Genomic DNA, 12,911 nt, shown 5'->3' on the forward strand with positions numbered 1-12,911 from the left:
TTCACAACATCCATCACTTGACTGAGCTGTCCATCCAGACTCTTAAAGAAACTGAAGAAGCAGTATCCATGACCAACATGATGACATCAACAGTCCTCATCAGCTTCCTGGCCTGTCTGCTCCTGGTCAATGTTGAAGGTAACATCTATGAAATATTTTGAATTATATTTCTAATATCTTTGACATCTTTATTAGAAATCTGTAGCATAGCCAGGGAGAAGTGTAGTCAAATATTAAGTTGGATTTCTGACTGAAGAGTTTAGATCTTAGCTGCAATAATACCATAACCAAACATGTCATAACCTTTTCTTGTCATCCCCAGGCCAAGTGGGTCATTCTAAAGCTCGGTGCCTGTGTCTGAATGGAATGGTGAACCACGTTAAACCTGTTCTCATTGAGAAGCTCGAAGTGTACACCTCTAGCCACTCCTGCCGGAACATGGAGATCATGTAAGAAATCTGTCTGTCTGTCTGTCTGTCTGTCTGTCTGTCTGTCTGTCTGTCTGTCTGTCTGTCTGTCTGTCTGTCTGTCTGTCTGTCTGTCTGTCTGTCTGTCTGTCTGTCTGTCTGTCTGTCTGTCTGTCTGTCTGTCTGTCTGTCTGTCTGTCTGTCTGTCTGTACTATATTCATATCAGTGTATATTGTGACTAGCTTAGTAGATGGACACAATGGTGAATGTTACTATTTATTTGTACACCTGCTATTAAGATAATATTATTTCTCTCTATCCTCAGTTGAAAGTTGTGATGGATAACTTCTAACAGTAGTCTCTCTCTCCTTGTATATTCAGTGTCACTCTGAAGAACGGAAAAGGGAAGAAGTGTCTGAATCCAGAGGCTCCATTTGCCAAGAAAACCATTGAGAAAATACTGAAAAACCAAAGGTGAGGACTTCATATGCAGACTTCATTACAACTTCAATACACAGTAACTGATCCATACGCATTATTCTCAACAGAGCAATACTCACATCACTATATCAGTATGATATTACTACATCAGTATTATATCAGTACATCAGTATTATATCAGTACATCAGTATTATATCAGTACGATATCAGTACATCAGTATTATATCAGTACATCAGTATTATATCAGTACATCGGTATTTTATCAGTATTATATCAGTACATCAGTATTATATCAGTACATCAGTATTATATCAGTACATCAGTATTATATCAGTATAATGGTATTTTATCAGTATATCAGTATTATATCAGTACATCAGTATATCAGTAAATCAGTATATCAGTACTATATCAGTACATCAGTATTATATTAGTACATCAGTATTATATCAGTACATCAATACATCAGTATTATATCAGTACATCAGTATATCAGTAAATCAGTATATCAGTATTATATCAGTACATCAGCATTATATCAGTAATATGTGTATTACTATATGTACATTATACATTTATTAATGATATATGTGTTATTGATATATGTACTAATGATATATGGATAATGATTGTTTTTCCTTTCAGGAGTGTGCAGTAAAATTAACGACACCAGTTCAGGTGAGAACTTGATGGAGAGAGAGCTATTCCTGAGGAATGCAAAGAAGACTGCCTGAAAACTGCCTGAAGACAGCCTGAAGACTGCCTAAATATATGTTTACACTGTTGAATGGTACTTAGAAAGTTGTATTTTATATTTACAAAGTCAGTATCTGTTACACAACATGACTTACTAGTTGAGAGACATTTCTAATATTTCCAATGGAAAAAATAAAAAGCATGTAAATATGTAAATATACTTTTTTATTATGTAATGTCAAGAATATATGTATGTATTTTTCAGTTTTTCTATCAAATTAATAAAGAAGCATTTGACTCTACTTGTTGCTCTATTTTTCCTCTTTTCCTCGAAATTGAACTCAGGTACTGTCACGGTTGTCGTAAGGAGAAGCGGACCAAAGTGCAGCGTGTGTGTCATTCAACATTTAATTTACACTGTGAAACTATGCAATACCTAAATAAACTGAATGAAAAAATACAACAAACCGTGACGCAGAGGTGAAACATATACTGACTCATAGATAATCTCCCACAAACTCAGGTGGAAAAAAAACCCTACTTAAGTATGATCTCCAATTAGAGACAACGAGGACCAGCTGCCTCTAATTGGAGATCATCCCAAACAAAACCAACATAGAAATTAAAAACTAGAACATGAACATAGAAATAGAAAACATAGAAAAACACCCCCTGTCACGCCCTGACCAACTCTACCATAGAAAATAACATCTTACTATGGTCAGGACGTGAAAGGTACATCCTGTTTCCATTGATCACCCTTGAGATATTTCGACAACTTGACTGTCCACCTGTGGTAAATTCAATTGATTGGACATGATTTGGAAAGACACACACCTGTCTATATAAGCTCCCACAGTTGACAGCGCATGTCAGAGCAACAACTAAGCTGTAGAGCTCCAAGACACGATCGTGTCATGCGCCCATCAAGAAACTGCCTGTAAGAACTGCCAAATGCCCTCCAGTCACCCAAATCATAGACTGTTCTCTCTCTGCTACCGCACAGCAAGCGGTTCCCGGAGCGCCAAGTCTAGGACCAAAAGGCTCCTTAACAGCTTCTACCCCCGAGCCATAAACCTGCTGAACAACTATTCAAATGGACACCCTCACAATCTACATTGTTTTTACACTGCTACTACTTACTGTTTATTATCTATGCATAGTTACATTACAAATTACCTCGACTAACCTGTACCTCGCACATTGACTCGGTACCGGTAGCCCCAGTATATAGCCTCCACATTGACTTGGTACCGGTAGCCCCAGTATATAGCCTCCACATTGACTCGGTACCGGTAGCCCCAGTATGTAGCCTCCACATTGACTCGGTACCGGTACCCCTGTATAGTGGGGGGAAAAAGTATTTGATCCCCTGCTGATTTTGTACTTTTGCCCACTTACAAAGAAATTATCAGTCTATAATTTTAATAGTAGGTTTATTTGAACAGTGAGAGACAGAATAACAAAAAAAATCCTGAAAAATACGTGTCAAAAATGTTAAAAAATGATTTGCACTTTAATGAGGGAAATACGTTTTTGACCCCTCTGCAAAACATGACTTAGTACCTGGTGGCAAAACCCTCGTTGGCAATCACAGAGGTCAGACGTTTCTTGTAGTTGGCCACCAGGTTTGCATACACCTCAGGAGGGATTTTGTCCCATTCCTCTTTGCAGATCTTCTTCAAGTCATTAAGGTTTCGAGGCTGACGTTTGGCAACTCAAACCTTCAGCTCCCACCACAGATTTTCTATGGGATTAAGGTCTGGAGACTGGCTAGGCCACTCCAGGACCTTAATGTGCTTCTTCTTGAGCTACTCCTTTGTTGCCTTGGCCGTGTGTTTTGGGTCATTGTGATGCGGGAATAAACATTGAAGACCAATTTTCAATGCACTGGCTAAGGGAAGGAGATTCTCACCCAAGATTTGACGGTACATGGCCCCGTCCATCGTCCCTTTGATGCGGTGAAGTTGTCCTGTCCCCTTAGCAGAAAAACACCCCCAAAGCATAATATTTCCACCTCCATGTTTGACGGTGGAGATGGTGTTCTTGGGGTCATAGGCAGCATTCCTCCTCCTCCAAACACGGCGAGTTGAGTTGATGTCAAAGAGCTCCATTTTGGTCTCATCTGACCACAACACTTTCCCCAGTTGTCCTCTGAGTCATTCAGGTGTTCATTGGCAGACTTCAGACGGGCCTGTATATGTATTCTTGAGCAGGGGGACCTTGCGGGCGCTGCAGGATTTCAGTTCTTCACGGCGTAGTGTGTTACCAATTGTTTTCTTGGTGACTATGGTCCCAGCTGCCTTGAGATCATTGACAAGATCCTTCCGTGTAGTTCTGGGCTGATTCCTCACCGTTCTCATGATCATTGCAACTCCACGAGGTGAGATCTTGCATGGAGCCCCAGGCCGAGGGATGTTGACAGTTCTTTTGTGTTTCTTCCATTTGCGAATAATCGCACCAACTGTTGTCACCTTCTCACCAAGCTGCTTGGCGATGGTCTTGTGTAGGTCTACAATCTTGTCCCTGACATCCTTGGAGAGCTCTTTGGTCTTGGGCATGGTGGAGAGTTTGGAATCTGATTGATTGATTGCTTCTGTGAACAGGTGTCTTTTTTACAGGTAACAAGCTGCGGTTAGGAGCACTCCCTTTAAGAGTGTGCTCCTAATCTCAGCTCATTACCTGTATAAAAGACACCTAGGAGCCAGAAATCTTTCTGATTGAGAGGGGGTCAAATACTTATTTCCCTCAATAAAATGCAAATCAATTTCTAACATTTTTGACATGCGTTTTTCTGGATATTTGTGTTGTTATTCTATCTCTCACTGTTCAAATAAACCTACCATTAAAATTATAGACTGATCCTTTCTTTGTCAGTGGGCAAAACGGACAAAATCAGCAGGGGATCAAATACTTTTTTCCCTCACTGTATATAGCCTCCACATTGACTCGGTACCGGTAGCCCCAGTATATAGCCTCCACATTGACTCGGTACCGGTAGCCCCAGTACATAGCCTCCACATTGACTCGGTACCGGTATCCCCAGTATATAGCCTCCACATTGACTCGGTACCGGTATCCCCAGTATATAGCCTCCACATTGACTCGGTACCGGTATCCCCAGTATATAGCCTCCACATTGACTCGGTACTGGTATCCCCAGTATATAGCCTCCACATTGACTCGGTACCGGTAGCCCCAGTATATAGCCTCCACATTGACTCGGTACCGGTAGCCCCTGTATATAGCCTCCACATTGACTCGGTACCGGTATCCCCAGTACACAGCCTCCACATTGACTCGGAACCGGTAGCCCCAGTATATAGCCTCCACATTGACTCGGTACCTGTAGCAACAGTATATAGCCTCCACATTGTCTCGGTACCGGTAGCCCCAGTATATAGCCTCCACATTGAATCGGTACCGGTAGCCCCAGTATATAGCCTCCACATTGAATCGGTACCGGTAGCCCCAGTATATAGCCTCCACATTGAATCGGTACCGGTAGCCCCAGTATATAGCCTCCACATTGACTCGGTACTGGTTGCCCCAGTATATAACCTCGTTATTGTTATGTAGATGTATTGTGTTACTTTTTGATTGATTTGATTTTTTTAAACTTTTGTAATTTTCTTAAGTCTTTCTTAAAACTGCATTTTTGGTCAAGGGCTTGTTAGTAAGCATTCGGAGCATGTGACAAATACAATTTGATTTGATTTGAGATAGATGATGATTTGAAAAACTGTAGGGCTGAGTGGGATGAGGCAAAGGGAAAAGCAAATAAGTCTGACAACACAGCAGACTGGCAAACATAGTCAATTGAGAAATTACGTAACTAAAATAATGAAAATAAGAAACTATACTATGGAACATACATAAATAATATAAAGAATGAAAGTAAAAAACTCTTGAGTACTTTAAATTAAATTCCAGGGAAAAAAGCAAACTCGCCTCCATCCTTCATTGAGGCAGATGGCTTGTTCATAACAAAACCCTTTGATATTGCCAACCACTTTAATATCTTTGTTGTTGACAAGACTAGCAAACTTAGGTATGACATGCAAACAACAAATGCTGAGCCTTCATATTCGTGCATAATGTACCAAATAATGAAATACAAGCACTGTAGATTTGAGTTCCACAAAGTTTGAGTTCCACCTCTTCCACAAAGGGTATGGAAGAGGTGACATTTGTTTTTGCTATCTATACATAAGGACAAACCACCTGGTACCGACGACCTTGATGGTAAATTTGCTGAGGTTGGTAGCAGAATACATTTTGACTCCTGTTTGCCTCATCTTCAATTGAAGGTTAGAAGACGGTGTGCCCTCAGACATGGAGGGAGACCAAGGTCATTCAGCTACCCAAGAACAGCAGAGCATCATTTAATGGTTCAAACAGCCGACCAATCAGCCTGTTACAAATGCTTAGCAAACTTTTGGAAAAAATTGTGTTTGATCAAATACTATGGTTTTTGACAGAAAACAAACAACAGACTTTCAGCATGCTTATAGGGAAGGGCACTCAACATCCTTGGTACTGACACAAATGACTGATGATTGGCTGAAAGAAATTGATGGTAAGAAGATTGTGGGAGCTGTTTTGTTAGACTTTGTCACGCCTGCTACCGCTCTCCCTCCCTGCCCAGCACTACGCACTCCTGCCACCATCATTACGCACACCTGCATCCCTCATCACGCACATCAGCGATTCATTGCACTGACCTGGACTTTACCTCCCCTATCTCTGTCTGTTCCCCAGCTCTGTTCCCCGCATCTGCATTAATTGTCGTATGTCATTGTGTTAACCGGTTCTGACGCTGTTCCTGTCCTGTTCCATGTCGGTGCAAAATGAAATGTTCACTCTCCGTACCTGCTTCTCTACCCCAGTGTCGGTTCTTACAGACTTCAGTGCAGCTTTTGATGTCATTTATCATAATCTATTGCTGAAAAAACGTAGGCGTTATGGATTTGCATCGTCTACCTTATTATGGATTGAGAGTTACCTATCTAATAGAACCCAGAGTTACCTATCTCACAGAACACAGAGTTACCTATCTAATAGAACCCAGAGTTACCTATCTAATAGAACACAGAGTTACCTATCAAATAGAACACAGAGTTACCTATCTAATAGAACACAGAGTTACCTATCTTATAGAAAACAGAGTTACCTATCAAATAGAACACAGAGTTACCTATCTAATAGAACACAGAGTTACCTATCAAATAGAACCCAGAGTTACCTATCTATTAGAACCCAGAGTTACCTATCTATTAGAACCCCGAGTTACCTATCTATTAGATCCCAGAGTTACCTATCTAATAGAACCCAGAGTTACCTATCTAATAGAACCCAGAGTTACCTATCTAATAGAACCCAGAGTTACCTATCTAATAGAACCCAGAGTTACCTATCTAATAGAACCCAGAGTTACCTATCAAATAGAACACAGAGTTACCTATCTAATAGAACACAGAGTTACCTATCTCATAGAACCCAGAGTTACCTATCTAATAGAACCCAGAGTTACCTATCTATTAGAACCCAGAGTTACCTATCTAATAGAACCCAGAGTTACCTATCAAATAGAACACAGAGTTACCTATCTAATAGAACACACAGTTATCTATCTAATAGAACACAGAGTTACCTATCTAAAAGAACCCAGAGTTACCTATCTAATAGAACAGAGTTACCATCTAATAGAACAGAGTTACCAATCTAATAGAACCCAGAGTTACCTATCAAATAGAACACAGAGTTACCTATCTAATAGAACACAGAGTTACCTATCTATTAGAACCCAGAGTTACCTATCTAATAGAACCCAGAGTTACCTATCTAATAGAACCCAGAGTTACCTATCTACTAGAACCCAAAGTTACCTATCTATTAGAACCCAGAGTTACCTATCAAATAGAACCCAGATTTACCTATCAAATAGAACACAGAGTTACCTATCTAATAGAACACACAGTTATCTATCTAATAGAACACAGAGTTACCTATCTAAAAGAACCAAGAGTTACCTATCTAATAGAACACAGAGTTACCTATCTAATAGAACACAGAGTTACCTATCTAATAGAACCCTGAGTTATCTATCTAATAGAACACAGAGTTACCTATCTCATAGAACCCAGAGTTACCTATCTAATAGAACCCAGAGTTACCTATCTATTAGAACCCAGAGTTACCTATCTAGTAGAACCCAGAGTTACCTATCAAATAGAACACAGAGTTACCTATCTAATAGAACACACAGTTATCTATCTAATAGAACACAGAGTTACCTATCTAAAAGAACCCAGAGTTACCTATCTAATAGAACACAGAGTTACCTATCTAATAGAACAGAGTTACCAATCTAATAGAACCCTGAGTTATCTATCTAATAGAACCCAGAGTTACCTATCTAATAGAACACAGAGTTACCTATCTAATAGAACCCAGAGTTACCTATCTAATAGAACCCAGAGTTACCAATTTAATAGAACTCAGAGGGTTTATTGAGAGTTATCTAACTAATAGAACACAGAGTTACCTATCTAATAGAACACAGAGTTACCTATCTAATAGAACACAGAGGGGTTTTGTTAATGGAAGGCTCTCTCATGAAAATTCAGTTGAGTGTGGTGTACCGCAGGGCAACCGGCTAGGGCTATTATTGTTTTCTGTTTTTACAAATGACCTTCCAATGACCTTGAATAAAGCCTGTGTGTCTATGTACACTGATGACTCAACAGTATACACGTCGGCTACAACAGTAAAATTAATATCAGAGACACTTAACATAGAGCTCCAGTCAGTTTTAGAATGGGTAACTAGCAATAGGTTGGTGCTAAATATTTAAAAAAAACCTTAAAGCTAATTTTTTGGGACAAATGACTCACTCAATGCTAAACCTCATTACAATCTATTATTAACTTGGGTCAAACGTTTCAGGTGGCCTTCTACAAGCTTCCCACACTAAGTTGGGTGAATTTTGGCCCATTTCTCCTGACAGAGCTGGTGTAACTGAGTCAGGTTTGTAGGCCTCCTTGCTCGCACATGCTTTTTCAGTTCTGCCCACAGATTTTCAATAGGAGTGAGGTCAGTACTTTGTGATGGCCACTCCAATACCTTGACTTTGTTGTCCTTAAGCCATTTTGCCACAACTTTGGAAGTATGCTTGGGGTCATTGTCCAGTTTGAAGACCCATTTGCGACCAAGCTTTAACTTCCTGACTGATGTCTTGAGATGTTGCTTCAATATATCCACATGATTTTCCTCCCTCATAATGCCATCTATTTTATGAAGTGCACCAGTCCCTCCTGCAGCAAAGCACCCCCACAACATGATGCTGCCAACCCCGTGCTTCACGGTTGGGATGGTGTTCTTCAGCTTGCAAGCATCCCCCTTTATCCTCCAAATATAACAATGGTCATTATGGCCAAACAGTTCTATTTTTATTTTATCAGACCAGAGGACATTTCTCCAGAAAGTATGATCTTTGTCCCCATGTGCAGTTGCAAACCGTAGTCTGGCTTTTTTATGGCGGTTTAGGAGCAGTGGCTTCTTCCATTACACATGTCACAAAGATGTCTTTGCCGACATTGCTTTAATCAAATAAACCTGAGTCATTGGAAACCTGCCTATTGGTAATTGCATAGCCTACACGTCAAGATGATTAGCCTATTATTGTAACCAGGAGTAAAGGGGAATGTTACTCGCAAAAAGAAATTCAGAAATGAATTTAATAGCAAAATTGTTTTTTTAATTGACTTTCGCTGTTTATCTTGTAAACACACAGACACACACACACACACACACACACACACACACACACACACACACACACACACACACACACACACACACACACACACACACACACACACACACACACACACACACACACACACACAGAGATACACTCACACACAAATCAAATACACAAACACACAGACACACACACAGAGATACACTCACACACAAATACACACACACACACAGAGAGACACACACACACACACACACACAAAGAGATACACTCACACAGAAATACACACACACACACACACACACACACACACAAAGTTGTGTGATTCTCTAGAATTCAGTGTTGCCACTTCCTGTTTTAAACCACAGCTTCATATTCTTTGGTGTCATCATGTTACTTTGTCTCTGTTCTACCCATCTCTTCACTAAATCCACTTGATGTCATTTAAACCTTTAAATCTCTGATACTGTTCTTATAACAGTACCACCATCTTTCTTACCAGTATTGCTGTGGTTTGTTGGTGGTTGTTGTACCTTGTATTAAAAACAACGTTTCCTAAAGTAACTTTCATGTCTGGTTGGTTCTTTGTTCTGGAAAAAAAGTTAATCTGAACAGTATCAGATTCTTAAAAGGAAATGTGAGTTTATTCATACATTTGTGGTAGTTTGGTAGTGTACTACTCTACTACTTTGTATATTAACACACAGGGACACAACTGCATTCCTTGAAATCAAACCATTTACCTACTATCCCATTTAAACCGACCAGATGTAAGAGGTGAAAGGGAAAGTCCCAAACTGAAACTACATTCCTTCAATAAGGAGGGAACTAGGCCTGTATTCACTTTCAGTTTCACTTCCATTTGGCCCTTTTTCAAATGGACAGTAACTTCTTTCCTGGAAACGGGAACTTTTCCACAGAATCTGCTTTTCACCCAGTCAGTTATTCTACAGTAGGCTACTATCAACACAGTCCTCTAAGTTGATAAATATACCATATTGAGCCAGATCATTAATCTGACAGGGATGATCCATAATTACAGTTCTGAGATCAGATCATTCATCTGACAGGGATCCTTAATTACAGGTCTGAGATCAGATCATTAATCTGACAGGGATCCTTAATTACAGTTCTGAGATCAGATCATTCATCTGACAGGGATCCTTAATTACAGGTCTGAGACCAGATCATTAATCTGACAGGGATCCTTAATTACAGGTCTGAGATCAGATCATTCATCTGACAGGGATCCTTAATTACAGGTCTGAGATCAGATCATTAATCTGACAGGGATCCTTAATTACAGGTCTGAGATCAGATCATTCATCTGACAGGGATCCTTAATTACAGTTCTGAGATCAGATCATTCATCTGACAGGGATCCTTAATTACAGGTCTGAGATCAGATCATTCATCTGACAGGGATCCATAATTACAGGTCTGAGATCAGATCATTCATCTGACAGGGATCCATAATTACAGGTCTGAGATCAGATCATTCATCTGACAGGGGTCCATAATTACAGGTCTGAGATCAGATCATTCATCTGACAGGGATCTTTAATTACAGGTCTGAGATCAGATCATTCATCTGACAGAGAGCCTTAATTACGGGTCACAATCAGATCTGAGATCAGATACTTTTTTTTTTCAATTACTGTGTTAGATCTTTACTGTATTAGATATTTTTTATTTGACAAGTAGTTGAATATTGGTATGTATTTTGGAAATACACTTGAAAAGTCTTGGCATGTGTTTGAAAATATAAAAATCACTGATTGAAATGCAGTCCCATGCATTTAACCCAGGTCGGTTGGGTATGTTAAATAATGTACTTGGAAATAAATAATTGAAAATACTTTCAAATACTTCAAATTGAAGTTGTTGATTGGGGCCACATTATTTGAAAATAAATAGTTTTGATGTCTTCACTACTATTCTACAATGTAGAAAATAGTCCAAATAAAGAAAACACTTGAATGAGTAGGTGTGTCCACACTTTTGACTCGTACTGTGTATATTCTTTTCAGGCCCACCCAATGGGGAGCCAATCAGAATGAGTTTTTCGACACAAAAGGGTTTTATTACAAACATAAATACTCCCAGCTCCTGAAACATGGAACCAACACTTTACATGTTGCGTTTATATGTTTGTTCAGTATAGTTTCAGGTGTTTTTTTAATGCTTGCTGTATTAGGTTAGCTCCTAGCAGTACTTGGGACATGTGTGCCTCGCATACTTCGTTAAAAGACCTAAGCTTGAAAAACTAGAAAAAAACAGAAACGCTGTAGCCAGTATATAAATCCTCAAAAGTAGTCAGAATTCATCTGAGATAACTAAAGAAATCTGTAATTCATTTTGCCATTTTTGCAGAGGAAGTCTTTAGTCGTGCAATTTTACATCTAACTAAAATGTTTGGATGCAGTGTTTCTCAAGTGCAATAATATGCATGAAAATGAGTCGTCTCTCATTGAACGACAAAATACACTTCATTGAAGAATCCCTACTGTTGACCAATCACCGACAAACAGGCGTAGACTTTGGCTACCGAACTTTGGCTTGCCTCAGGAACAGCTGAAAAAACACCTTGCCGAAGACCAAAACTTCTCAAAGACTTCACAAAATGTTGTCATAATATATGTTGAACTGTTTCGCATGGGAATAATAGGGACACCTTTATTGGTGCCAAACGTGTCTTAAGGTAGCCTGACGTCGTTGTCTTTGATATCATGGAAATGTAACCAAGAAGGCCATGGTTAACTTTCAAATGGCACAAATAGTCCTCTGGTCAAAAGTAGTGTTCTGCATAGGGAATAGGGCTCTGGTCAACAGTAGTGCACTATATAGGGAATAGGGCTCTGGTCAAAAGAAGTGCACTATATAGTTTTTTTGGCTCTGGACAAAAGGAGTGCACTACATAGGGAATATGGCTCTGGTCTAAAGTAGTGCACTATATAGGGAATAGGGCTCTGGTCATAAGTAGTGCACTATATAGGGAATAGGGCTCTGGTCAACAGTAGTGCACTATATATAGGGAATATGGCTCTGGTCAAAAGTAGTGCACTATATAGGGAATAGGGCTCTGGTCAACAGTAGTGCACTATATATAGGGAATATGGCTCTGGTCAAAAGTAGGGCAATATATAGGGAATAGGGCTCTGGTCAACAGTAGTGCACTATATTGGGAATAGGGCTCAGGTCAAAAGTAGTGCACTTCATAGGGAATAGGGCTCTGGTCTAAAGTAGTTAACTATATAGGGAATTGGCCTCTGGCCAAAAGTAGTGCACTATATAGGGAATAGGGCTCTAGTCAAAAGTAGAGCACTATATAGGGAATAGGGCTCTTGTCTAAAGTAGTTAACTATATAGGGAATAGGGCTCTGGTCTAAAGTAGTTAAATATATAGGGAATAGGGCTCTGGTCTAAAGTAGTGTACTATATAGGGAATAGGGCTCTTGTCTAAAGTAGTTAACTATATAGGGAATAGGGCTCTGGTCTATAGTAGTGCAATATATAGGGAATAGGGCTCTGGTCTAAAGTAGTGTACTATATAGGGAATAGGGTGCCATTTGGGATGGAAAAGGAAAGACAGGTTCTAT

General features: G+C 39.6%; 1 protein-coding gene across 1 annotated transcript; it reads left to right on the plus strand.

The window, feature by feature from the left end:
* Positions 1-1,849, plus strand: LOC106570889 (C-X-C motif chemokine 11-1). Its single transcript, XM_045695237.2, has 4 exons — positions 1-138; positions 323-449; positions 790-882; positions 1,497-1,849. The coding sequence occupies exons 1-4, from the start codon at positions 69-71 to the stop codon at positions 1,507-1,509; spliced, it is 303 nt and encodes a 100-aa protein (XP_045551193.1). The 5' UTR covers positions 1-68; the 3' UTR covers positions 1,510-1,849.
* The last annotated feature ends 11,062 nt before the right edge of the window (positions 1,850-12,911 follow it).

Source organism: Salmo salar, chromosome 15 (genome assembly GCF_965601325.2).
Source record: "Salmo salar chromosome 15, fSalSal1, whole genome shotgun sequence".
Classification (NCBI taxonomy): domain Eukaryota; kingdom Metazoa; phylum Chordata; class Actinopteri; order Salmoniformes; family Salmonidae; genus Salmo; species Salmo salar.

Coding starts and splice junctions, on each gene's coding strand:
- LOC106570889 (XM_045695237.2), top strand. CDS start 69: ATGACCAACATGATGACATCAACAGTCCTCATCAGCTTCCTGGCCTGT. Junction 139..322: donor GCTCCTGGTCAATGTTGAAG/GTAACATCTATG, acceptor TGTCATCCCCAG/GCCAAGTGGGTCATTCTAAA. Junction 450..789: donor TGCCGGAACATGGAGATCAT/GTAAGAAATCTG, acceptor TTGTATATTCAG/TGTCACTCTGAAGAACGGAA.